Raw genomic sequence first — 27,608 nt, 5'->3', positions numbered from 1 at the left:
GTGGACTCCCAGCTCTCTGGTTGCAGGTTCAAGTCCTGCTGAGAGCCGTGTGCTTTCAGTTTAATTCTTCTCGACAGAAACGTGTTGATAAGCTGGGGGAGCTGTAAGGGTGGGTGGGAGGCCCAATAGAGGAGAGGGTAAGACACTGGCCTCCCGATGGCAGGGTCCTGGGTTCAAGTCCAGGCTGGGAGGTGTGCCGGAGAGGGAGATGCAGGGGTCAGTGGTATGGACAAGTAACTAGATGAGCAGGGAGAGGGGCCTGGGATCTACCTTTTACTGAAATGTTTGACGCAGTTGAAATTTTTCAGTAAAAGGTAAATCCTAGGCCCCTCTCCCTGCTCATCTAGTTACTTGTCCATACCACTGACCCCTGCTCACTCCTCACCCTGCATCTCCCTCTCCGGCTCACCTCCCAGCCTGGACTCGAACCCAGGACCCTGCAGTCAGGAGGCCAGTGTCTTACCCCCTCCTCTATTGGGCCTCCCACCCACCCTTACAGCTCCCCCAGCTTATCAACACGTTTCTGTCGAGAAGAATTAAACTGAAAGCACACCGCTCTCAGCAGGACTTGAACCTGCAACCAGAGAGCTGGGAGTCCACAGCCTTAACCTCCACACCAGAGAGGCACACTCCTCAACAGCCCCGTTTCGTACTTATCAACGTGTCACTGCTGGTAAGAATTTGAAAACAAGGCTCAGGACTCAAGTGGGACTTGAACCCACAACCAGCGAGCTGGGAGTCCACAGCCTTAACCACCACACCAGAGAGGCACACTCCTCAACGGCCCCGTTTCGTACTTATCAACGTGTCACTGCTGGTAAGAATTTGAAAACAAGGCTCAGGACTCAAGTGGGACTTGAACCCACAACCAGAGAGCTGGGAGTCCACAGCCTTAACCTCCACACTACAGGGCCACACACTCACAGAGCCTCAATCTCTTTACTTATCAGTGTATTACTGTTGGTAAGAGATTAATTGAAGCATTAATTGAATTAAAAGAGGCAGGACAGGGTTTTGAACCCACAACCAGAGCGCTATAAGTGCACAGACTTAACCTCCACACTACAGGACAACACACTCAGAAAGCCTCAATCTCTTTACTTATCAGTGTATTACTGTTAGTAAGAATGTTATTGAAAACAACACTCAGGACTCAAGTGGGTTTTGAACCCACAACCAGAGAGTTGGGAATCCCCAGCCTTAACCTCCACACTACAGGGCCACACACTCCCAGAGCCTCAATCTCTTTACTTATCAGTGCATTACTGTTGGTAAGAGATTAATTGAAAACAAGGCCCAGGAGGCAGGGTGGGGTCTCGAACCCACAACCAGCCAGCCAGAAGCCAGCACCTTAACCTCCCCACTACAGGGCCGCACAGCACTCAGCCCCAGTATCTTTACTTCTCAACCTGCTGCGGTTGGGAAGAGTTGAATTGAAAAGAAGGCACAGGGCGCAGGCTGGGCTCGAACCCACAACCAGTCCCTCCAGCCCATGAGGGCTCAACCTCCTGCTCCACAGAGTCCCACAGTCCCCAGCCCCCTCTCTTCCCTTATCACTGCGTTACTGCTGGCAAGAGCCGAGTCAGAAACACAGAGCAGGACCCCACCCGGACTCGAACCCACAACCCACAGCCTCCCCCCACCAGGACTTTAACCCTCTACGCTACAGGGCCACTCAACCACCTCCTCGGCCTGCTCACTTCCCAACATGTCACTGTTGGGCAGAACTGTACTGAAAACAAAGCTCAGCTCTCGCCCAGGACTCGAACCCACAGCCAAGCAGCCACAACCACCCCCAGCCTCAGCCTCCACACTACTAGAGGGCCACACCCCTCAGCTCTCTCAGCTCTTCCCTTCTCAACACGTCGCTGTGGGTCAGACCTGACTTGAAAATGAGACCCCTGAGGTCTTCGCTGACTGAAGTCAGGCGTCTAAGACCAGCGCGTCTGAGCCGAAGCCCCATCCAGCACTGCCGTTCAGGGGTGACCAGTCCACTGGCGCCTCTCAGGACACAGCTGGGTGAGCTCCTCCAGTCAGGACAGGAGGCTCTTCTGTACACAGAGGGTGGCGGGGGTGGGGAACAAGCTGCCCAGCCCTGTGGTTGAAGCCGATACCCTGGCTCCTCTCCAGACACAGCTGGGTGAGCTCCTCCAGTCAGGACAGGAGGCTCTTCTGTACACCGAGGGGGGTGGGGGTGGGGAACAAGCTGCCCGGCCGCGTGGTTGAAGCCGATACCCTGGCTTCTCTCCAGACACAGCTGGGTGAGCTCCTCCAGTCAGGACAGGGGGGCTCTTCTGTACACAGAGGGGGGTGGGGGTGGGGAACAAGCTGCCCAGCCCTGTGGTGGAAAGCAGCCAGGTTAGGAGATCCACAGGTCAAGCCACCACTAGCGACCAGGCAGGCCAGATGGGCTGAGGGGCCTCTCGTCTGCCACTCCCAACGCCATAAGGGGGGGCTCACCTCCACCGCCCGCAGCGTGCAGCCCCACCCGACTGGCGCGTCCTAATAATAATAATAATAATAATAATAATAACCTTGCTTTATTAGCCCTATTCAATGTCTTGCATTAGGAATGTGTCTTTTCGCAGACCCCAGCTGGCTCTCCATGAGACACACAGACAGGGGGAGAGAGAAGCTGGGGGTCAGAGCACAGGGTCAGACATTTATACTCTCGCCTACGATCTGAACCTCACAGTGCCTTCTTCCTTTCTTCCCAAAAACCCCAAAACATGTTGAAAATCTCCCTCTCCCATACAGGTCAAAAGCTCACTCCCTATCAGTTCTATCCCTTTATCTCATTCCGTTGAGGCATGTTTTTGCACATAACCTGTTACCTTGTTGTAGTTTTAAACACTGCCTGTTGTTGTTTTTTTTTTTGCACATCGTCTGTTGTTGTTTTTTGCACACTGCCTGTTGTCTCCGTCTTTCTTTTGCTACACAATTGTATTGTCGTTGTTGTTTTTTTCTCTCTTTGTACTACTTATGTCCGAGAGCTAGCTAAAGAGCATTTCCTTATACCATATACCATGAATATGAGTGTAATGACAATAAACTTGAACTTGACTTACACGGTGCCCCTGGAGCAGCTGGGGTGAAGGGCCTTGCTCAGGGGCCCAACGAGGTAGGATTTGAACAGCAACCTTCCACTCATAGGCACAGATCCTTAACCACAGAGCAGCCACTCCCGTTGAGCACAGATGTGAGAATCCTGTTTGACCTGCGTCCCAGTGGGGAATCGTCCTCTCTGCTCCTCCAGGCCCCTCCAGAGCGGAGAGCACCCGCAGGGCCCCAAGACGAGACGCCCTCCCCTACCCGCCCCACTGCGCCCCCACAGTTCAAACAACAGGGGCTCTTCCCCCGACGTCGGAAAACACACACTGACTTTCACCCTCTGCTCTTGAGAGATGGTTTTTTTTTTAACGTTGTAGGAAAAGCGAGACCTAGGAGCCCGTTTGACAATTCCACGCGGGCTTTTAAATTCTCACGTGGAAATTAGCGGCGTCTCGACCAGCCCTCGGAAACCCGGGCGCGTTGTCTCCCTCCTGTGGCCGCAGGCGGTACTGCTGGCGCTGTGGAGCCTGTGAGCAGTGTGACAGCTGACCCGCTGTGAGAGAAGACAGGAGTGTCTCCCTCTGGTGGCCGCAGTCGGTACTGCCGGCGCTGTGGAGTCTGTGAGCAGTGTGACAGCTGATCCGCTGTGAGAGAAGACAGGAGTGTCTCCCTCCTGTGGCCGCAGGCGGTACTGCCGGCGCTGTGGAGTCTGTGAGCAGTGTGACAGCTGACCCGCTGTGAGAGAAGACAGGAGTGTCTCCCTCCTGTGGCCGCAGGCGGTACTGCTGGCGCTGTGGAGCCTGTGAGCAGTGTGACAGCTGATCCGCTGTGAGAGAAGACAGGAGTGTCTCCCTCTGGTGGCCGCAGGCGGTACTGCCGGCGCTGTGGAGTCTGTGAGCAGTGTGACAGCTGATCCGCTGTGAGAGAAGACAGGAGTGTCTCCCTCTGTTGGCCGCAGGCGGTACTGCTGGCGCTGTGGAGTCTGTGAGCAGTGTGACAGCTGATCCGCTGTGAGAGAAGACAGGAGTGTCTCCCTCTGGTGGCCGCAGGCGGTACTGCCGGCGCTGTGGAGTCTGTGAGCAGTGTGACAGCTGATCCGCTGTGAGAGAAGACAGGAGTGTCTCCCTCTGGTGGCCGCAGGCGGTACTGCTGGCGCTGTGGAGTCTGTGAGCAGTGTGACAGCTGATCCGCTGTGAGAGAAGACAGGAGTGTCTCCCTCCTGTGGCCGCAGGCGGTACTGCTGGCGCTGTGGAGTCTGTGAGCAGTGTGACAGCTGATCCGCTGTGAGAGAAGACAGGAGTGTCTCCCTCTGGTGGCCGCAGGCGGTACTGCCGGCGCTGTGGAGTCTGTGAGCAGTGTGACAGCTGATCCGCTGTGAGAGAAGACAGGAGTGTCTCCCTCTGGTGGCCGCAGGCGGTACTGCTGGCGCTGTGGAGTCTGTGAGCAGTGTGACAGCTGATCCGCTGTGAGAGAAGACAGGAGTGTCTCCCTCTGGTGGCCGCAGGCGGTACTGCTGGCGCTGTGGAGTCTGTGAGCAGTGTGACAGCTGATCCGCTGTGAGAGAAGACAAGAGTGTCTCCCTCCTGTGGCCGCAGGCGGTACTGCTGGCCTGGTCAGACGCACACAGGACGAGGTACCCAGAGCTGCCTGAGTTAACGTCAGCCTGTGTCCGATCTGTTACTTTTCCTGCCATCGTTTTTGTTGACTTTTGTATTTTTCTTAAAATGGATGTTTCCCTAGTAGCTTCCCTGCTCCGTGATGTGTCTCTACTGGTGTAATCACAGAAGAATCAATACACTGTTCTCCTCATCGGTGAGGAGAGAGGAGAGAGAGGGCAGAGACGAACAGAGGACAGAGGAGACAGGAGAGAAAGAGAGAGGAGAAAAGGAGAGAGGAGAGAGACAAGAGAGGAGAGGGAGAGGAGAGAGGGAAGACAAAGGAGAGAGAAGGACAGGAGAGAAAGAGAAAGGACAGAGGAGAGAGAAGGACAGGAGAGGGAGAGAGAGGAGAGAGAAGTACAGGAGAGAAAGAGAGGAGAGAGGGAGAGAGGAGAGAGAAGGACAGAGGAGAGAGAGACGAGAGAGGAGAGAGAAGGACAGAGGAGAGAGAAGGACAGAGGAGAGAAAGACGAGAGAGGAGAGAGAGACGAGAGAGGAGAGAGAAGGACAGAGGACAGAGGAGAGAGAAGAACAGAGAAGGACAGAGGAGAGAGAAGGACAGAGGACAGAGGAGAGAGAAGGACAGAGAAGGACAGAGGAGAGAGAAGGACAGAGGAGAGAGAGACGAGAGAGGAGAGAGAGAAGGACAGAGGAGAGAGGAGAGAGAAGGCCAGAGGAGAGAGAAGGCCAGAGGAGAGAGAGAGGCAGCGCTCCGAGGAGCAGGAACGAGAGGGAGCCGTGTCCAGTGGGGACTCAAACACGTGTTTAATTGGTCACAGGCTGTCGGGACCCCAGCCCCCACCTCCGTACAGCACCACCCTGGGGCTGGCTACCACAAACACACACACACACACACACACCCCCCACCGGGCGGGCCGGCCTCTCCGAGGGACTGCGACAAGAACCTACACAGGTCGAAAAAAACGAGGGGCTTGCGGCGCTATATTCAAGAAAAGGAAAAATGGCCGTGACCACACCGAGGCTGGGGGACGAGGAGAGAGAGAGAGAGAGAGAGAGAATAAAAAAGGGATTTTATTCCCTGTATAATTATGGACTCGGTGTGCTTGTTTACAAAAAGAAAATGGAGAGACCCCCTTCGGTTTTGGGGGTCGGGGGTGCGGCCCGTCGGGTCGGAACATCTCTCTTCTGCCCCCCCCCCCCTCTGTGCGCTGGCGGGGTCCGGGGGGGTGGGTGAGACGCTTCCTCTGGTTTTATCTGGTCTGTTCGACTGCGGAGGGAGAGACAGAGGGAAGGCAGCCGTTAACAGCGGAGACGCGCCCGGTCCCTGAAAACACGCGCACACGCCCCGATCACACGCTCCTGACTGCTACATGTGGGAGCTCCCCACCCCCACCCCCCTCTGTGTACAGAAGAGCCTCCTGTCCTGACTGGAGGAGCTCGCCCAGCTGTTTCTCATCTCACCCCTCCCTGGCAATGTCCCCCCCAACCTCTGCCCCCCCGCCCCCCCCCCCCCACCAGGGGGCACCGCCACTCACTGTAGGAGGAGATGTCGATCTCGTCGGGCAGCTCGCTGATGTTGACCTCGAAGCGGTCCTGCACGTCGTTCAGGATCTTGGCGTCGTTCTCATCCGACACGAAGGTGATGGCCAGGCCCTTGGTGCCAAACCGGCCGGCCCGGGCCACCTGAGACCAGGAGAGACAGGGAGACGGGCAGCGTTACACTGGACAGGCAGGCGTCCAGTCCACAGGACCGGTGTACAGTGAGCAGACAGGTGTACAGTCTACAGGACCGGTGTACAGTGAGCAGACAGGCGTCCAGTCTACAGGACCGGTGTACAGTGAGCAGACAGGCGTCCAGTCTACAGGACCGGTGTGACAGTGCACAGACAGGCGTCCAGTCCACAGGACCGGTGTGACAGTGCGCAGACAGGCGTACAGTCTGCAGGACCGGTGTGACAGTGCACAGACAGGCGTCCAGTCTACAGGACCGGTGTGACAGTGCACAGACAGGCGTACAGTCTACAGGACCGGTGTACAGTGAGCAGACAGGTGTACAGTCTGCAGGACCGGTGTGACAGTGCACAGACAGGCGTCCAGTCCACAGGACCGGTGTACAGTGAGCAGACAGGTGTACAGTCTACAGGACCGGTGTACAGTGAGCAGACAGGCGTCCAGTCTACAGGACCGGTGTACAGTGAGCAGACAGGCGTCCAGTCTACAGGACCGGTGTGACAGTGCACAGACAGGCGTACAGTCTGCAGGACCGGTGTGACAGTGCGCAGACAGGCGTACAATCTACAGGACCGGTGTGACAGTGCGCAGACAGGCGTCCAGTCTACAGGACCGGTGTACAGTGAGCAGACAGGTGTACAGTCTACAGGACCGGTGTACAGTGAGCAGACAGGCGTCCAGTCCACAGGACCGGTGTACAGTGCGCAGACAGGCGTCCAGTCTACAGGACCGGTGTACAGTGAGCAGACAGGCATCCAGTCTGCAGGACCGGTGTGACAGTGCACAGACAGGCGTCCAGTCTGCAGGACCGGTGTGACAGTGCACAGACAGGCGTACCGTCTACAGGACCGGTGTGACAGTGCACAGACAGGCGTACAGTCTGCAGGACCGGTGTGACAGTGCACAGACAGGCGTACAGTCTGCAGGACCGGTGTGACAGTGAGCAGACAGGCGTCCAGTCTGCAGGACCGGTGTGACAGTGCACAGACAGGCGTACAGTCTGCAGGACCGGTGTGACAGTGCACAGACAGGCGTACAGTCTACAGGACCGGTGTGACAGTGCACAGACAGGCGTCCAGTCTGCAGGACCGGTGTGACAGTGCACAGACAGGCGTACAGTCTACAGGACCGGTGTACAGTGAGCAGACAGGCATCCAGTCTACAGGACCGGTGTACAGTGAGCAGACAGGCGTACAGTCCACAGGACCGGTGTACAGTGCGCAGACAGGCGTCCAGTCCACAGGACCGGTGTACAGTGCGCAGACAGGTGTACAGTCCACAGGACCGGTGTACAGTGCGCAGACAGGTGTACAGTCTGCAGGACCGGTGTACAGTGAGCAGACAGGCGTCCAGTCTACAGGACCGGCGTGACAGTGCGCAGACAGGCGTACAGTCTACAGGACCGGTGTGACAGTGCACAGACAGGCGTACAGTCTACAGGACCGGTGTGACTGTGCTCAGACAGGCGTCCAGTCTACAGGAACGGTGTGACAGTGCACAGACAGGCGTACAGTCCACAGGACCGGTGTACAGTGAGCAGACAGGCGTCCAGTCTACAGGACCGGTGTGACAGTGCACAGACAGGCGTACAGTCTACAGGACCGGTGTGACAGTGCACAGACAGGCGTCCAGTCTACAGGAACGGTGTGACAGTGCACAGACAGGCGTACAGTCCACAGGACCGGTGTACAGTGAGCAGACAGGCGTCCAGTCTACAGGACCGGTGTGACAGTGCACAGACAGGCGTACAGTCTACAGGAACAGTGTGACGGTGCACAGACAGGCGTACAATCTACAGGACCGGTGTGACAGTGCACAGACAGGCGTACAGTCTACAGGACCGGTGTGACGGTGCACAGACAGGCGTACAGTCTGCAGGACCGGTGTGACAGTGCACAGACAGGCGTACAGTCTACAGGACCGGTGTACAGTGAGCAGACAGGCGTACAGTCTGCAGGACCGGTGTACAGTGAGCAGACAGGCGTCCAGTCTACAGGACCGGTGTGACAGTGCACAGACAGGCGTCCAGTCTGCAGGACCGGTGTGACAGTGCACAGACAGGCGTACAGTCTGCAGGACCGGTGTGACAGTGCACAGACAGGCGTACAGTCTACAGGACCGGTGTGACAGTGCACAGACAGGCGTACAGTCTGCAGGACCGGTGTGACAGTGCACAGACAGGCGTCCAGTCTACAGGAACGGTGTGACGGTGCACAGACAGGCGCACAGTCTACAGGAACGGTGTGACGGTGCACAGACAGGCGTACAGTCTACAGGACCGGTGTGACGGTGCACAGACAGGCGTCCAGTCTACAGGACCGGTGTGACGGTGCACAGACAGGCGTACAGTCTACAGGACCGGTGTGACAGTGCACAGACAGGCGTACAGTCTGCAGGACCGGTGTGACAGTGCACAGACAGGCGCACAGTCTGCAGGACCGGTGTGACAGTGCACAGACAGGCGTACAGTCTGCAGGACCGGTGTGACAGTGCACAGACAGGCGTACAGTCTACAGGACCGGTGTGACGGTGCACAGACAGGCGTACAGTCTACAGGACCGGTGTGACAGTGCACAGACAGGCGTACAGTCTGCAGGAACGGTGTGACAGTGCACAGACAGGCGTACAGTCTGCAGGAACGGTGTGACGGTGCACAGACAGGCGTCCAGTCTGCAGGACCGGTGTGACGGTGTGCAGTGTTACCCTGTGCAGGTAGGTATCGGAGTCCTCTGGCATGTCGTAGTTGAAGGCGATATTGACTCTCTCAATGTCCATCCCTCGGCCAAACAGGTTTGTGGCCACCAGGATCCTCCTCTGGAAATCCTTAAACTGCTGATAGCGAGCCAATCTGTCATGGAGAGAGAGGGGATAATACACACTGACTGGACACTCCAGTACATGAACACTGCACTGAGAGAGAGAGGGGTTCATACAGACACACTGACTGGACACTCCAGTACATGAACACTGCACTGAGAGAGAGAGGGGTTCATACAGACACACTGACTGGACACTCCAGTACATGAACACTGCACTGAGAGAGAGAGGGGTTCACACAGACACACTGACTGGACACTCCAGTACATGAACACTGCACTGAGAGAGAGAGGGGTTCACACACACACTGACTGGACACTCCAGTACATGAACACTGCACTGAGAGAGAGAGGGGTTCACACAGACACACTGACTGGACACTCCAGTACATGAACACTGCACTGAGAGAGAGAGGGGTTCACACAGACACACTGACTGGACACTCCAGTACATGAACACTGCACTGAGAGAGAGAGGGGTTCACACAGACACACTGACTGGACACTCCAGTACATGAACACTGCACTGAGAGAGAGAGGGGTTCACACAGACACACTGACTGGACACTCCAGTACATGAACACTGCACTGAGAGAGAGAGGGGTTCATACAGACACACTGACTGGACACTCCAGTACATGAACACTGCACTGAGAGAGAGAGGGGTTCACACACACACACTGACTGGACACTCCAGGACATGAACACTGCACTGAGAGAGAGAGGGGTTCATACAGACACACTGACTGGACACTCCAGTACATGAACACTGCACTGAGAGAGAGAGGGGTTCATACAGACACACTGACTGGACACTCCAGTACATGAACACTGCACTGAGAGAGAGAGGGTTAATACAGTTACCTCTCTTCCTGGGGCATGCCCCTGTGGATTGCGATCGCAGGGAAGTTCTGCTCCACCAGCAGCTGAGCCAGGGCAACACACCTCTGGACCGACTTCACAAAGATCACCACCTGTGGAGAGATGGGAGCAGGTTCACATACACTCAGAGGAGAGACAGGACACAGACAGAGGGTCTACAGGACACAGACAGACAGTGGGTCTACAGGACACAGACAGACAGAGGGTCTACAGGACACAGACAGACAGAGGGTCTACAGGACACAGACAGGACACAGACAGAGGGTCTACAGGACACAGACAGGCAGCGGGGCTACAGGACACAGACAGAGGGTCTACAGGACACAGACAGTGGGGCTACAGGACACAGACAGAGGGTCTACAGGACACAGACAGTAGGGCTACAGGACACAGACAGAGGGTCTACAGGACACAGACAGGCAGCGGGGCTGCAGGACACAGACAGACAGAGGGTCTACAGGACACAGACAGTGGGGCTACAGGACACAGACAGAGGGTCTACAGGACACAGACAGAGGGTCTACAGGACACAGACAGAGGGTCTACAGGACACAGACAGACAGAGGGTCTACAGGACACAGACAGAGGGTCTACAGGACACAGACAGACAGGGTCTACAGGACACAGACAGACAGGGTCTACAGGACACAGACAGCGGGGCTACAGGACACAGACAGAGGGTCTACAAGACACAGACAGAGGGTCTACAGGACACAGACAGCAGGTCTACAGGACACAGACAGACAGCAGGTCTACAGGACACAGACAGAGGGTCTACAGGACACAGACAGACAGAGGGTCTACAGGACACAGACAGACAGAGGGTCTACAGGACACAGACAGACAGAGGGTCTACAGGACACAGACAGAGGGTCTACAGGACACAGACAGACAGAGGGTCTACAGGACACAGACAGAGGGTCTACAGGACACAGACAGACAGGGTCTACAGGACACAGACAGACAGGGTCTACAGGACATAGACAGCGGGGCTACAGGACACAGACAGACAGAGGGTCTACAGGACACAGACAGAGGGTCTACAGGACACAGACAGACAGAGGGTCTACAGGACACAGACAGGACACAGACAGCGGGGCTGCAGGGCTGGGCCAGGCGCGTCTCTGACCTGGTTGAACTCCAGCACGTCCAGCAGGTCGAACAGCTTGCGGTTCTTCTCGTTGTCCTTCAGCTTGACGTAGTACTGCTGCAGGCCGTGGAGGGTGAGCTTGGTCTCGTCGTCCACGAAGATCTCCATCGGCTGGGGGGAGGAGGGAGGAGGGAGGAGGGGCGGTGGGGGGGGGGGGGGGAGAGCAGGAGAGGGAGGGGGGGTTAGTTGTTCACCCACCCCCTCCCGCGCGCCATTGCGCGCTCGCTCTCTCACACACGCGCACGCCCCCGCGCCAGACACAGACGCGCACACCACGGGCTCTGTCCACTCCCAGTCGTCCACCATCACCCCCGGCCCAAACCCTCCTCTTTCAGGGGGTCTGGGGTCCCTGCCAACAAAGACACAGCACCTTGGTGTCCATCAGTGTGTCAGTGTGTCTGGGAGTCAGTGCACAGGGCAGTCGTGAGTCAGTGCGTCAGTGCACAGGGCAGTCGTGAGTCAGTGCACAGGGCAGTCGTGAGTCAGTGCACAGGGCAGTCGTAAGTCAGTGAGTCAGTGCACAGGGCAGTCGTGAGTCAGTGCGTCAGTGCACAGGGCAGTCGTGAGTCAGTGCGTCAGTGCACAGGGCAGTCGTGAGTCAGTGCACAGGGCAGTCATGAGTCAGTGCACAGGGCAGTCGTAAGTCAGTGAGTCAGGGCACAGGGCAGTCGTGAGTCAGTGAGTCAGTGAACGGAGAAGTCAATGTGTCCGAGAGTCAGTGCACAGGGCAGTCGTGAGTCGGTGAGTCAGTGAACGGAGAAGTCAGTGTGTCAGTGAGTCAGTGCACAGGGCAGTCGTGAGTCGGTGAGTCAGTGAACGGAGAAGTCAGTGTGTCAGTGAGTCAGTGCACAGGGCAGTCGTGAGTCAGAGAGTCAGTGCACAGGGCAGTCGTGAGTCAGAGAGTCAGTGCACAGGGCAGTCGTGAGTCAGAGAGTCAGCGAACGGAGAAGTCAATGTGTCCGAGGGTCAGTGCACCAGCTACTGGCAGCGCCCAGCCGGCGTGTGCGTCCTGTGCAGAAGTAAAATCCTGAACAACCGTCCACAGGGATACAGTTGCCACGCAGCAGCAGTCCCTGCCCACGCCACGCCCCCTCCCGCCTCAGCGCCACACCTCCAGCTGCTCCCGATCGGGGGAATAATCGATGTCCAAAGCATCGCGACTGGAAGTGTTTCAAGTATCACTACATTGCAGATCCCCTGCCAGCACTGCTTGTCCTGTGTAACCGTGACACAACGCCGCAACGACATGATTTCTGTGGAGGGGAGCTCCGGAGAGCTACTGTACCACGGCCTGCCCAACGGGGACTGGACGGCGCGCAGAGCCGCCCGACCGCCCGGATTCGGAGACGGCCGCGAGGGCGGGCCCGCTCGGGACGCCCGCGGGCAAGGGTCGCTGCACTTACCTGCTCATCCCAGTACCTGGCAGTGAAGGAAGGGCTGGTGTTTAGTGCACAGGGCTGGGGCTGTCTCTATACCCACGCTGCATACTGGAGAACTCTATCACACAGACACACACCCTACTGACCCTCTATAACACCGGCACACACCCTACAGACCCTATACAGCACCGACACACACCCTACTGACCCTATACAGCACCGACACACACCCTACTGACCCTATACAGCAATGACACACACTCTACAGACCGTATACAGCACTAACACACACCCTACAGACCCTATACAGCACTGACACACACCCTACTGACCCTATACAGCACCGACACACACCCTACTGACCCTATACAGCACCGACACACACCCTACTGACCCTATACAGCACCGACACACACCCTACTGACCCTATACAGCACTGACACACCCTACAGACCCTATACAGCACCGACACACACCCTACTGACCCTATACAGCACCGACACACACCCTACTGACCCTATACAGCACCGACACACACCCTACTAACCCTATACAGCACCGACACGCACCCTACTGACCCTATACAGCACTGACACACCCTACAGACCCTATACAGCACTGACACACACCCTACTGACCCTATACAGCACTGACACACACCCTACTGACCCTATACAGCACCGACACACACCCTACAGACCCTATACAGCACTGACACACACCCTACTGACCATACAGCACCGACACACACCCTACAGACCCTATACAGCACTGACACACACCCTACAGACCCTATACAGCACTGACACACACCCTACTGACCCTATACAGCACTGACACACCCTACAGACCCTATACAGCACCGACACGCACCCTACTGACCCTACACAGCACTGACACACACCCTACTGACCCTATACAGCACTGACACACACCCTACAGACCCTATACAGCACCGACACGCACCCTACTGACCCTATACAGCACTGACACACCCTACAGACCCTATACAGCACTGACACACACCCTACAGACCCTATACAGCACTGACACACACCATACAGACCCTATACAGCACTGACACACACCCTACTGACCATACAGCACCGACACACACCCTACAGACCCTATACAGCACTGACACACACCCTACTGACCCTATACAGCACCGACACACACCCTACAGACCCTATACAGCACCGACACACACCCTACTGACCCTATACAGCACCGACACACACCCTACAGACCCTATACAGCACTGACACACCATACAGACCCTATACAGCACTGACACACACCCTACTGACCCTATACAGCACCGACACACACCCTACAGACCCTATACAGCACCGACACACACCCTACAGACCCTATACAGCACTGACACACCATACAGACCCTATACAGCACTGACACACACCCTACTGACCATACAGCACCGACACACACCCTACAGACCCTATACAGCACTGACACACACCCTACTGACCCTATACAGCACCGACACACACCCTACAGACCCTATACAGCACCGACACACACCCTACTGACCCTATACAGCACCGACACACACCCTACAGAACCTATACAGCACTGACACACACCCTACTGACCCTATACAGCACTGACACACACCCTACTGACCCTATACAGCACCGACACACACCCTACAGACCCTATACAGCACCGACACACACCCTACTGACCCTATACAGCACTGACACACCCTACAGACCCTATACAGCACTGACACACACCCTACAGACCCTATACAGCACTGACACACCATACAGACCCTATACAGCACCGACACACACCCTACTGACCCTATACAGCACTGACACACACCCTACTGACCCTACACAGCACTGACACACACCCTACAGACCCTATACAGCACCGACACACACCCTACAGACCCTATACAGCACTGACACACCATACAGACCCTATACAGCACTGACACACACCCTACTGACCCTATACAGCACCGACACACACCCTACAGACCCTATACAGCACTGACACACACCCTACTGACCCTATACAGCACTGACACACCCTACAGACCCTATACAGCACCGACACACACCCTACTGACCCTATACAGCACCGACACACACCCTACAAACCCTATACAGCACCGACACACACCCTACTGACCCTATACAGCACCGACACACACCCTACTGACCCTATACAGCACCGACACACACCCTACAGACCCTATACAGCACTGACACACCCTACAGACCCTATACAGCACTGACACACACCCTACAGACCCTATACAGCACTGACACACACCCTACTGACCCTATACAGCACTGACACACACCCTACAGACCCTATACAGCACAGACACACACCCTACAGACCCTATACAGCACCGACACACACCCTACTGACCCTATACAGCACCGACACACACCCTACAGACCCTATACAGCACCGACACACACCCTACTGACCATACAGCACCGACACACACCCTACTGACCATACAGCACCGACACACACCCTACAGACCCTATACAGCACCGACACACACCCTACAGACCCTATACAGCACCGACACACACCCTACAGACCCTATACAGCACCGACACACACCCTACAGAACCTATACAGCACTGACACACACCCTACTGACCCTATACAGCACTGACACACACCCTACAGACCCTACACAGCACTGACACACACCCTACAGACCCTATACAGCACTGACACACCCTACAGACCCTATACAGCACTGACACACACCCTACAGACCCTATACAGCACTGACACACCCTACAGACCCTATACAGCACTGACACACACCCTACTGACCCTATACAGCACCGACACACACCCTACTGACCCTATACAGCACCGACACACACCCTACTGACCCTATACAGCACCGACACACACCCTACTGACCCTATACAGCACCGACACACACCCTACAGACCCTATACAGCACCGACACACACCCTACAGAACCTATACAGCACTGACACACACCCTACTGACCCTATACAGCACTGACACACACCCTACAGACCCTACACAGCACTGACACACACCCTACAGACCCTATACAGCACTGACACACACCCTACTGACCCTATACAGCACTGACACACACCCTACTGACCCTATACAGCACCGACACACACCCTACTGACCCTATACAGCACCGACACACACCCTACTGACCCTATACAGCACCGACACACACCCTACTGACCCTATACAGCACTGACACACCCTACAGACCCTATACAGCACCGACACACACCCTACTGACCCTATACAGCACCGACACACACCCTACTGACCCTATACAGCACCGACACACACCCTACTGACCCTATACAGCACCGACACGCACCCTACTGACCCTATACAGCACTGACACACACCCTACTGACCCTATACAGCACTGACACACCATACAGACCCTATACAGCACTGACACACACCCTACAGACCCTATACAGCACCGACACACACCCTACTGACCCTATACAGCACTGAAACACCCTACAGACTCTGTACAGCACCGACACACACCCTACAGACCCTATACAGCACCGACACACACCCTACTGACCCTACACAGCACTGACACACACCCTACAGACCCTATACAGCACTGACACACCCTACAGACCCTATACAGCACTGACACACACCCTACAGACCCTATACAGCACTGACACACACCCTACAGACCCTATACAGCACTGACACACACCCTACTGACCCTATACAGCACCGACACACACCCTACAGACCCTATACAGCACCGACACACACCCTACTGACCCTATACAGCACTGACACACCCTACAGACCCTATACAGCACTGACACACACCCTACAGACCCTATACAGCACTGACACACACCCTACTGACCCTATACAGCACTGACACACCATACAGACCCTATACAGCACCGACACACACCCTACTGACCCTATACAGCACCGACACACACCCTACTGACCCTATACAGCACCGACACACACCCTACTGACCCTATACAGCACCGACACACACCCTACTGACCCTATACAGCACCGACACGCACCCTACTGACCCTATACAGCACTGACACACACCCTACTGACCCTATACAGCACTGACACACCATACAGACCCTATACAGCACTGACACACACCCTACAGACCCTATACAGCACCGACACACACCCTACTGACCCTATACAGCACTGAAACACCCTACAGACTCTGTACAGCACCGACACACACCCTACAGACCCTATACAGCACCGACACACACCCTACTGACCCTACACAGCACTGACACACACCCTACAGACCCTATACAGCACTGACACACCCTACAGACCCTATACAGCACTGACACACCCTACAGACCCTATACAGCACTGACACACACCCTACTGACCCTATACAGCACCGACACACACCCTACTGACCCTATACAGCACCGACACACACCCTACTGACCCTATACAGCACCGACACACACCCTACTGACCCTATACAGCACCGACACACACCCTACAGACCCTATACAGCACCGACACACACCCTACAGAACCTATACAGCACTGACACACACCCTACTGACCCTATACAGCACTGACACACACCCTACAGACCCTACACAGCACTGACACACACCCTACAGACCCTATACAGCACTGACACACCCTACAGACCCTATACAGCACTGACACACACCCTACTGACCCTATACAGCACCGACACACACCCTACAGACCCTATACAGCACTGACACACACCCTACTGACCCTATACAGCACCGACACACACCCTACAGACCCTATACAGCACCGACACACACCCTACTGACCCTATACAGCACTGACACACCCTACAGACCCTATACAGCACTGACACACACCCTACAGACCCTATACAGCACTGACACACACCCTACTGACCCTATACAGCACTGACACACCATACAGACCCTATACAGCACTGACACACACCCTACAGACCCTATACAGCACCGACACACACCCTACTGACCCTATACAGCACTGAAACACCCTACAGACTCTGTACAGCACCGACACACACCCTACAGACCCTATACAGCACCGACACACACCCTACTGACCCTACACAGCACTGACACACACCCTACAGACCCTATACAGCACTGACACACCCTACAGACCCTATACAGCACTGACACACACCCTACAGACCCTATACAGCACTGACACACACCCTACAGACCCTATACAGCACTGACACACACCCTACTGACCCTATACAGCACCGACACACACCCTACAGACCCTATACAGCACCGACACACACCCTACTGACCCTACACAGCACTGACACACACCCTACAGACCCTATACAGCACTGACACACCCTACAGACCCTATACAGCACACACACCCTACTGACCCTATACAGCACCGACACACACCCTACAGACCCTATACAGCACCGACACACACCCTACTGACCATACAGCACCGACACACACCCTACTGACCCTATACAGCACTGACACACACCCTACTGACCCTATACAGCACTGACACACACCCTACAGACCACACACACCCGACAGACTGCGTACTGGCTGGGATCGACCGCCTGAACCGTTTACCAGCCCCATGGCCTGGACACACACATATCCCCAGGCACCGGCAGCAGCCCCCACTATCGGGCAGCCGGCGCAGTGTGAGACCGCCTGGCTCTGGGCTCCTGCGGAGGGGGGCGGTGTGGTGGGACCGAGGAGCCTGCCGGTGTGGCCCCCCCTCGGTCGGTCTGTCCCGTCTTCCAGCGCCCGCCGCCCCCTGCTGTTCTCCACCGCGACCACCGGGGGGCGCTCTTCTTTCTTCTCTCTCTCTCTCTCTCTCTCTCTCTCGCCGAGACTCTGGACTCCTGGGGCTCCTCTCCAGTCGGTCTTCAGTGTGTGTGTGAGAGTCGGTGTCAGTGTGGGTCTGTCCGTGTGTGTGTGTGTGGGCTGGGTCTCGGGATGGTTCAAGGTGGGGGGGGGGGTTGCGGAGGAGGCCGGCGGTGAGGCCTGGGAATTCAGACGGCTCTTGGTGGGGGGGGGTTCCTGTCTCCTATTCTGGAAGGAGAAGATCCGGGCTTTGTCTGCTCCGGTGAAAACCGGCGTCAGGGGTCAGGGGTCAGGGGTCAGGGGTCGGGGTCTCGCTCGCTCTCGTTTCTCCCGGCCCCCTGCTCCGTCACTCTGCCCCCCCTGCCCCCCGGCCGCGCAGCTCTGCCCTGCCCTGCGTCCGCTCTCTTCCTCTCTCTCTCTCTCTCCCGAGTTCGAGCAGCTCGTCCCTCCCGATCCGGTCTTCCGCAACTAAGGCCTCCCTGCCTGCTCTCCGGCCCTGACTCCCGCGCGCTCGCTCGCTCGCTCTCTCTCTCACGCGCACACCCGGCTCGTCCTTTCGTGACCTCTGGGAGTGGGGTCCCCATCGCAGCTAGGGGCCCGGGGGGGGGGGGTATTGGGAGGCTCCTGGAAGAGGACGGGTCACTCTGGGACAGCAGGACTCTCGCGCGCCAAGTGCTTATACCAGCCTGGACTGGGGCATCATTCCTGTGAAGAGTGTGTGTGTGTGTGTGAGCGTGTGTGTGCAAGGGGCGATACCAGCCTGGACTGGGTCATCGTGTGAGTCTGTACAAGGGGCGATACCAGCCTGGACTGGGGCATCGTGTGAGTCTGTACAAGGGGCGATACCAGCCTGGACTGGGGCATCGTGGGAGTCTGTACAAGGGGCGATACCAGCCTGGACTGGGGCATCGTGTGAGTCTGTACAAGGGGCGATACCAGCCTGGACTGGGGCATCGTGGGAGTCTGTACAAGGGGCGATACCAGCCTGGACTGGGGCATCGTGTGAGTCTGTACAAGGGGCGATACTAGCCTGGACTGGGGCATCGTGGGAGTCTGCACAAGGGGCGATACCAGCCTGAGCTGGGGCATCGTGGGGGTCTGTACAAGGGGCGATACCAGCCTGGACTGGGGCATCGTGGGAGTCTGTACAAGGGGCGATACCAGCCTGGACTGGGTCATCGTGTGAGTCTGTACAAGGGGCGATACCAGCCTGGACTGGGGCATCGTGGGAGTCTGTACAAGGGGCGATACCAGCCTGGACTGGGGCATCGTGCGAGTCTGTACAAGGGGCGATACCAGCCTGGACTGGGGCATCGTGGGGGTCTGTACAAGGGGCGATACCAGCCTGGACTGGGGCATCGTGGGAGTCTGTACAAGGGGCGATACCAGCCTGGACTGGGGCATCGTGGGGGTCTGTACAAGGGGCGATACCAGCCTGGACTGGGGCATCGTGGGAGTCTGTACAAGGGGCGATACCAGCCTGGACTGGGGCATCGTGGGAGTCTGTACAAGGGGCGATACCAGCCTGAGCTGGGGCGTCATATATGTAAAATGTGTGTGTATGTGTGAGGACTCAGCACGTTACACTCTGTAGTAAACGTACATTATACCAGTCTGGGCTGTGGTATCGTGTGTGTGTGTGTGTGTGTGTGTACTGGGCATGTTAACACTCTACAGTAAATTTACCAGTGTTTATACCAGAGCACAGACAAAGTCAAAGCAGAACCTTCGCAGCTCCTGGTGTAAAAATTAGTTGAATTAAAGGGGCCCATTACTTGATCCGGCTAATGTCCTTGTCGTCTCTGTTCCACACTGTCAGTCTATAACAAGCCTGCTGTATTAACAACTGGCCTCCAGACTCTCTTAGTGACTATACATGGGCCAGTAAGGTCTTTCAGCTTTGTAGCAGCATGTTAAAGGCCCAGTGCATTAACAACCCTTCTCCTGACTGTCAGCGACTACACATGGGCCACTAAATTAAGTTCTGTGGTTGGGCTTTGCATCAGACCTGCTGTATTAACGCCTGGTCTCTGGACTCTTGAACAGTGACTATATACCGACCAGTAAATTAATATCTGGTCTTTTGGCTTTGTAACGGGAGTGTTACAGACCCAGTGCATTAACAACTGGTCTCCATCTTGTCCCCTGGCTTTGTAACATGAGAGTCTGGGCTCTCATACCGACCACATCAGGACCGGTCCGTTAATATCCCCTCTTCTGGCTATTTCGGACTGGCCAGTTCATGTTCACGGTGCCCAGTTCATTCGCAGTGCCCCAAGCTGTGCTATAGGCCGAGATATGGAGGTCCCACTCCGTAAAGTGTTTCAGTTCAGAATAACGCCTTCAAAAAAGACCTCTAGGTAAAAAATGACCACCCGTCCTACTTGGTGTGGGCAGCCACAGGGGTTAATTAAGGGTCTCCTCACAGCTGGACTGGGGCGCTGGCCAAGCACAGGGGTATCTCACTATCAGAGCCCCACCCTACGCACGCCGCTCTGTTCAAGTGACTGGGGAGGGCCAGGACAACGCGCTAGCGTCGTAAATACTAGCAGGTCCACCCGAGCCGATGCGGTCGCCAGACACACCCAGCCATCGATAAAACGGCCCCCGTCAGGTGGGTCGCGGTACCACACCGACAGCAGGGGGGGGCGCTGCACGTTGACGTAGCGTCCCGGTGGCCAGGCAGCGCTTCCTGACTCATTACGACTGACCAACACAATAGTTTTGTGGGCTGAAACGTCTGGTTTGGACTTGGTACGTGCCCTGGGTGGCACAGTGCACCTGACACTGTCTTGTCTGTTGTTGGCTGTGAGGTCTGTGGTGCCCAGTAGTGACACGCAGTGCCCAGTACAATGTAGTGACTGGCATGTGAAGTCCTGACAGTGCAACTGTGATGTACCTTTACCGTAACTGGCCTGGGAACTGGGATTTGTGTTGTACTGTATTGGTGAGTTTTGGCCTAGTCTCTAATTCCATACAGCCCCGTGTACAAGTGTAACTAAGGTGACTGGCCGTGACTCATATTGGTCAGTATTGACGATGTACAGACCTGTGTATGAGTGTAACTGGGCTGGCTGGCTGTGAGTCATATCGGTCAGTATTGACGATGTACAGACCAGTGTATGAGTGTAACTGGGCTGGCTGGCTGTGAGTCATATCGGTCAGTATTGACGATGTACAGACCTGTGTATGAGTGTAACTGGGCTGGCTGGCTGTGAGTCATATCGGTCAGTATTGACGATGTACAGACCAGTGTATGAGTGTAACTGGGCTGGCTGGCTGTGAGTCATATCGGTCAGTATTGACGATGTACAGACCTGTGTATGAGTGTAACTGGGCTGGCTGGCTGTGAGTCATATCGGTCAGTATTGACGATGTACAGACCAGCGTATGAGAGTAACTGGGCTGGCTGGCTGTGAGTCATATCGGTCAGTATTGACGATGTACAGACCAGCGTATGAGAGTAACTGGGCTGGCTGGCTGTGAGTCATATCGGTTAGTATTGACGATGTACAGACCAGTGTATGAGTGTAACTGGGCTGGCTGGCTGTGAGTCATATCGGTCAGTATTGACGATGTACAGACCAGTGTATGAGTGTAACTGGGCTGGCTGGCTGTGAGTCATATCGGTCAGTATTGACGATGTACAGACCAGTGTATAAGAGTAACTGGGCTGGCTGGCTGTGACTCATATCGGTCAGTATTGACGATGTACAGACCAGGGCCTGACTGGACTGTACGGACTGGGGCGTGACGGTCACTGGGCGTCGGTCAGTATCGATGCCATACGGACTGGGGCGTGACGGTCACCGGGCGTCGGTCAGTATCGACGCCGTACGGACTGGGGCGTGACGGTCACTGGGCGTCGGTCAGTATCGACGCCGTACGGACTGGGGCGTGACGGCCACTGGGCGTCGGTCAGTATCGACGCCGTACGGACTGGGGCGTGACGGCCACTGGGCGTTGGTCAGTATCGACGCCGTACGGACTGGGGCGTGACGGTCACTGGGCGTCGGTCAGTATCGACGCCGTACGGACTGGGGCGTGACGGCCACTGGGCGTCGGTCAGTCCCGTCGGCGTGTGGAGGAGGAGGAGACAGCAGGCCGTCAGGCTGCCCCGGCGGGCTCAGTTCTGCAGTGGTGGCGGTGGGGCCCGGGGTCCGCCTCAGCCTGGCACGGGCGGCGGGGGGGGGGAGGGGGGGGTGTGTAGTCTTCCTCGCTCTCCGCCCCCCCCTCGTCCTCTCCCGGGGGGCTGGGGCAGGGCGGGGGGGGCGCGGGGCGGTGCCGACAGCGGGGGTGGGTGGGAGGGGTATTTACATCTTGCATGAACTTGCGGCAGACGGGCCGGATCTCTTTGCTGAGCGTGGCGCTGAACATCATGACCTGCTTCTCGTGGGGGGTCATGCGGAAAATCTCCTGGACGTCGCGGCGCATGTCTGAGGAGAGAGAGAGAGGAGGGGGATGGGGACCGTTAGGGGAGCACAGAAGGAAATCACCCCAAGATCCGGGCCCGGGGGAGACGGGACCCCGGAGAAACCCCATCCCCCCACTGCCCAGCAGGAGCCCGAATCTCTTCGGGCTTGACCTGGGACACTTGGGGTCCTGAGAGTGCCCCCCCCAAAGATGAAATCCCCATCCTCCCAAAGATGCCCCTTCTCCTCCTCCGCCGACCTGTGACCCTGGGACTGGGCAGAGCCGTGAGAAGATGGGGGGGGGGGGAGGGGGCAGACGTTTTGATTTTTCAGCCCCGGGGGGCAAGTCGTCGAGCCCCCCCGGCCTCGCTCACCCAGCTGCTCCAGCATCTTGTCGCACTCGTCCAGGATGAAGTGCTTGATGTGCTTCAGGTTCAGGCTCTTGTTGCGGGCCAGCGCCAGGATGCGGCCCGGCGTGCCCACCACGATGTGCGGGCAGTTCTTCTTCAGGACCTCCTCGTCCTTCTTGATGGACAGGCCCCCGAAGAACACCGCCACCTGCAGGAGGGCAGCTTTAATACACACACCCTGACTGGACACTCCAGGACATGAACACTGCACTGAGAGAGAGAGGGGTTCACACAGACACCCTGACTGGACACTCCAGGACACGAACACTGCACTGAGAGAGAGAGGGGTTCACACACACACTGACTGGACACTCCAGTACATGAACACTGCACTGAGAGAGAGAGGGGTTCACACACACACTGACTGGACACTCCAGGACATGAACACTACACTGAGAGAGAGAGGGGGGGTTCATACAGACACACTGACTGGACACTCCAGTACATGAACACTGCACTGAGAGAGAGAGGGGTTCACACAGACACACTGACTGGACACTCCAGGACACGAACACTGCACTGAGAGAGAGAGGGGTTCATACAGACACACTGACTGGACACTCCAGGACATGAACACTGCACTGAGAGAGAGAGGGGTTCATACAGACACACTGACTGGACACTCCAGGACATGAACACTGCACTGAGAGAGAGAGGGGTTCACACAGACACACTGACTGGACACTCCAGTACATGAACACTGCACTGAGAGAGAGAGGGGTTCATACACACACACTGACTGGACACTCCAGTACATGAACACTGCACCGAGAGAGAGAGGGGTTCATACAGACACACTGACTGGACACTCCAGTACATGAACACTGCACTGAGAGAGAGAGGGGTTCATACACACACACTGACTGGACACTCCAGGACATGAACACTGCACTGAGAGAGAGAGAGGGGTTCATACACACACACTGACTGGACACTCCAGTACATGAACACTGCACTGAGAGAGAGAGAGGGGTTCATACACACACACTGACTGGACACTCCAGTACATGAACACTGCACTGAGAGAGAGAGAGGGGTTCATAGAGACACACTGACTGGACACTCCAGTACATGAACACTGCACTGAGAGAGAGAGGGGTTCAGACAGACACACTGACTGGTGTTGTGCTGTGCGTTATTTACCTTGACCGTGGGCATGTACTTAGAGAATCTCTCGTACTCCTTGCTGATCTGGAAGGCCAGCTCTCTGGTGTGACACATCACCAAAACAGACACCTGGAAGGGACGAGAGGGAGAAATACTATCAGGGCACACACGCCAACATGAGCCACAACACAGTCTGTCCAGTACGGGCTGGACAGGAAGAGACAGACAGAGGAGTGGAGAGGGTATCGCCCATGTCCGGTCAAAAGCTACAGAGAGAGACAGAGGGGAATATACTTATTGCAGTACCAGACCCATCACAAATTCCAGAGACACAGACAGACAACACACACAGAGACTTTAACAGCTCCTGTCCACAGACAGACAACACACACAGAGAGATTAACAGCTCCTGTCCACAGACAGACAACACACACAGAGACTTTAACAGCTCCTGTCCACAGACAGACAACACACACAGAGACTTTAACAGCTCCTGTCCACAGACAACCAACACACACAGAGACTTTAACAGCTCCTGTCCACAGACAAGACAACACAGAGACTTTTAACAGCTCCTGTCCACAGACACACAACAGACACAGAGACTTTTAACAGAGTGACACGCTCCAGAGATTGAGAGAGATAAACGGACAGAGGCAAACATCGTGAGAAGGAATCAAGGTCAAGACTGCGCCAGAAACTACATCTCCCAGAAAGCACCAATTGGGAGGCGGGCCACTGGTCAGGTGACAGTGGAAAACCAGGAAGCGGAGGCTAATACGCAGGAGAGGGCTGTTGTCTGGGCAGAGAGGCAGGTGGAATGGACCCGAGAGGGGGACCCAGGGAGCTCGGGACTGGACTGGACTGGACTGGACTGGAGAGGCGGATCCGGTACCTGCCCGGTGACGGGCTCCAGCTGCTGCAGGGTGGCCAGCACGAACACGGCCGTCTTCCCCATCCCGGACTTGGCCTGGCACAGCACGTCCATTCCCAGGATGGCCTGCGGGATGCACTCGTGCTGGACTGGGGGGGGGGGACAGGGAGAGGGGAGAGGGGGGAGTCAGGAAGACAGAAATACAGACTCGCTAATGGAACAGAGCACAGCATAGACACTGCGCTGGACACTGCTGTCTGGACACGGCCCTGGGACCCGCTGTCTGGACACGGCGCTGGGACCCGCTGTCTGGACAGTGTGCTGAGCCCTGATATCTGGACACCGTGCTGAGCCCTGATATCTGGACACTGCTGTCTGGACACCACACTGAGCCCTGATATCTGGACACTGCTGTCTGGACACCACACTGAGCCCTGAGATCTGGACACTGCTGTCGGGACACCACACTGAGCCCTGAGATCTGGACACCACACTGAGCCCTGATATCTGGACACTGCTGTCTGGACACCACACTGAGCCCTGATATCTGGACACTGCTGTCTGGACACCACACTGAGCCCTGACAGTGACAGTGGCTGTGTCTCTGTGGCCGTGTCTCTGTGAGAGTGGCCGTGTCTCTGTGAGAGTGGCCGTGTCTCTGTCTTACCTTCAGACGGGTGCTCGAACCCGCAGTCCACGATGGCCCTCAGGAGCTCCGGTTTCAGCAGGAAGTCCCGAAAGCCCGAGCTGTGGATGGACACGTAGGAGCCCTTCACCTCCTTCTTGACGGGGAGCAGGTCAGCCCCGTCTCCCCCACCTCCACCTGCCTCCACCTCGTCATCCTCATAATCCAGGAGCTCGTTATCAACATCGTTCTCAGCCATGGTATTACCTAGAGGGAGAGAGAGGGGCTAATACACCCTGACTGGACACTCCAGGACATGAACACTGCACTGAGAGAGAGAGGGGTTCACACAGACACACTGACTGGACACTCCAGGACATGAACACTGCACTGAGAGAGAGAGGGGTTCATACAGACACACTGACTGGACACTCCAGTACATGAACACTGCACTGAGAGAGAGAGGGGTTCATACAGACACACTGACTGGACACTCCAGTACATGAACACTGCACTGAGAGAGAGAGGGGTTCATACAGACACACTGACTGGACACTCCAGTACATGAACACTGCACTGAGAGAGAGAGGGGTTCACACAGACACACTGACTGGACACTCCAGTACATGAACACTGCACTGAGAGAGAGAGGGGTTCATACAGACACACTGACTGGACACAGCAGTTCCCTAAACACGTCTGGTTAGTGATCCCCACAGGAACAGAAAATCACACAGGAGTATTCACAGCTGTGCGTGGCGGAACAAGGAACCTTAACAGAGTGTCTCGCCACCCTGTTACTCATTTAGACGAGAAAATATGATCTTTTAAATGCAGACGTGGATCCGCACTCGTTCAGGACCTGCAGTCTCTGAATCCAGCAGTCCCACTGAAGGCGGTGCGGGGTGTTTTTGCGGTCACACACGCACGGAGATCTGTACAATAGTACCGCCACCCTCACCGTGCTGTAGAGGGGACATCTTGTCCCGGGACAAACGGGCTCCGACAACAACCAGCCCGTCGGTCCCTTTCGACCGATCGACCAGCACGACTGACAATTTCCAGATCCGTGGTTTTTTTTTTTTAAACTAGCGGATGTAAAACCGCGCCGGACGTGAGCGAGATCGGGGCTACACGGGGGACCACCCCCCCAACTCCCACTCCCACGGACACGCGAAAGCTCACGGGACGGGCTCAAGCCGTGTCTCCGGACCGGACCGGACCGAGGGCACCCCGAGTGGGTGTAGGGGCGTTAGGAAATCCGATTTTTTCCCGTCTGTTCGAGGTTTTTTTTGTGTGTGTGTGTGTAAAACTACAATGGCCCAGTGCGGGTTTTTTTTTTTGTTCTTTCAAAAAGACGGGCCCAGTCGCGCCACCCAGCAAACCGCCCTCACGCGAAAAAAAAAATTCCCTTCGAGAGAGGAGTCACGCCGACCAGCACGGAGAAGAGGCGCAAGAAAGCGGTTTATGAGGAGAAAAAAACCGCAAACGGCGCGTTGAGAGGAGGGGGCGGGTGGTGGTTTTTAACCGTGAAATAAAACGCGTTTACCTTCGAATGGTTTCTCCGTCTCTCGCAGCAACGACTTCGGGGCGTTTGGTGACGTCACTCGGGTGCGCCGGCGCCGCGACCCACCGTCCCCCTCCCTCCCGTTTTCCCATGATGCACT

At 56.3% G+C, this 27,608-nt stretch overlaps 2 protein-coding genes and 1 long non-coding RNA gene across 3 annotated transcripts in view; 1 reads left to right on the top strand and 2 right to left on the bottom strand.

The window, feature by feature from the left end:
- Positions 1-2,828: 2,828 nt before the first annotated feature.
- LOC148662500 (uncharacterized) overlaps positions 2,829-27,608 on the bottom strand; it is a 36,240-nt gene continuing 11,460 nt past the window's right edge. Inside the window, exon 2 of the mRNA XM_088632091.1 lies at positions 2,829-5,589. Coding sequence (XP_088488217.1) covers positions 3,482-4,744 — 1,263 coding nt within the window. The 5' untranslated portion in view covers positions 4,745-5,589 and the 3' untranslated portion in view covers positions 2,829-3,481. The remainder of the gene's footprint in view (positions 5,590-27,608) is intronic.
- ddx39b (DEAD (Asp-Glu-Ala-Asp) box polypeptide 39B) lies at positions 5,453-27,591 on the bottom strand. Its single transcript, XM_088632090.1, has 11 exons — positions 27,491-27,591; positions 25,984-26,208; positions 25,338-25,465; positions 24,479-24,571; positions 23,300-23,483; positions 22,831-22,949; positions 11,229-11,360; positions 10,082-10,191; positions 9,105-9,249; positions 6,206-6,353; positions 5,453-5,937 (listed from the first exon to the last, which is right to left on the bottom strand). The coding sequence occupies exons 2-11, from the start codon at positions 26,198-26,200 to the stop codon at positions 5,921-5,923; spliced, it is 1,293 nt and encodes a 430-aa protein (XP_088488216.1). The 5' UTR covers positions 26,201-26,208; positions 27,491-27,591; the 3' UTR covers positions 5,453-5,920.
- Positions 11,452-12,108, top strand: LOC148662503 (uncharacterized). Its single transcript, XR_015936812.1, has 2 exons — positions 11,452-11,839; positions 11,894-12,108. It is a non-coding gene; the product is annotated as an uncharacterized LOC148662503 (long non-coding RNA).

This window comes from Lepisosteus platostomus, chromosome 5, assembly GCF_059453375.1.
Source record: "Lepisosteus platostomus isolate fLepPlt1 chromosome 5, fLepPlt1.hap1, whole genome shotgun sequence".
In the NCBI taxonomy this organism is placed as follows: Eukaryota; Metazoa; Chordata; class Actinopteri; order Semionotiformes; family Lepisosteidae; genus Lepisosteus; species Lepisosteus platostomus.
The sequence above is the reverse complement of the archived record's forward strand: the minus strand, read 5'-3'. Positions and strand labels throughout refer to the sequence as shown.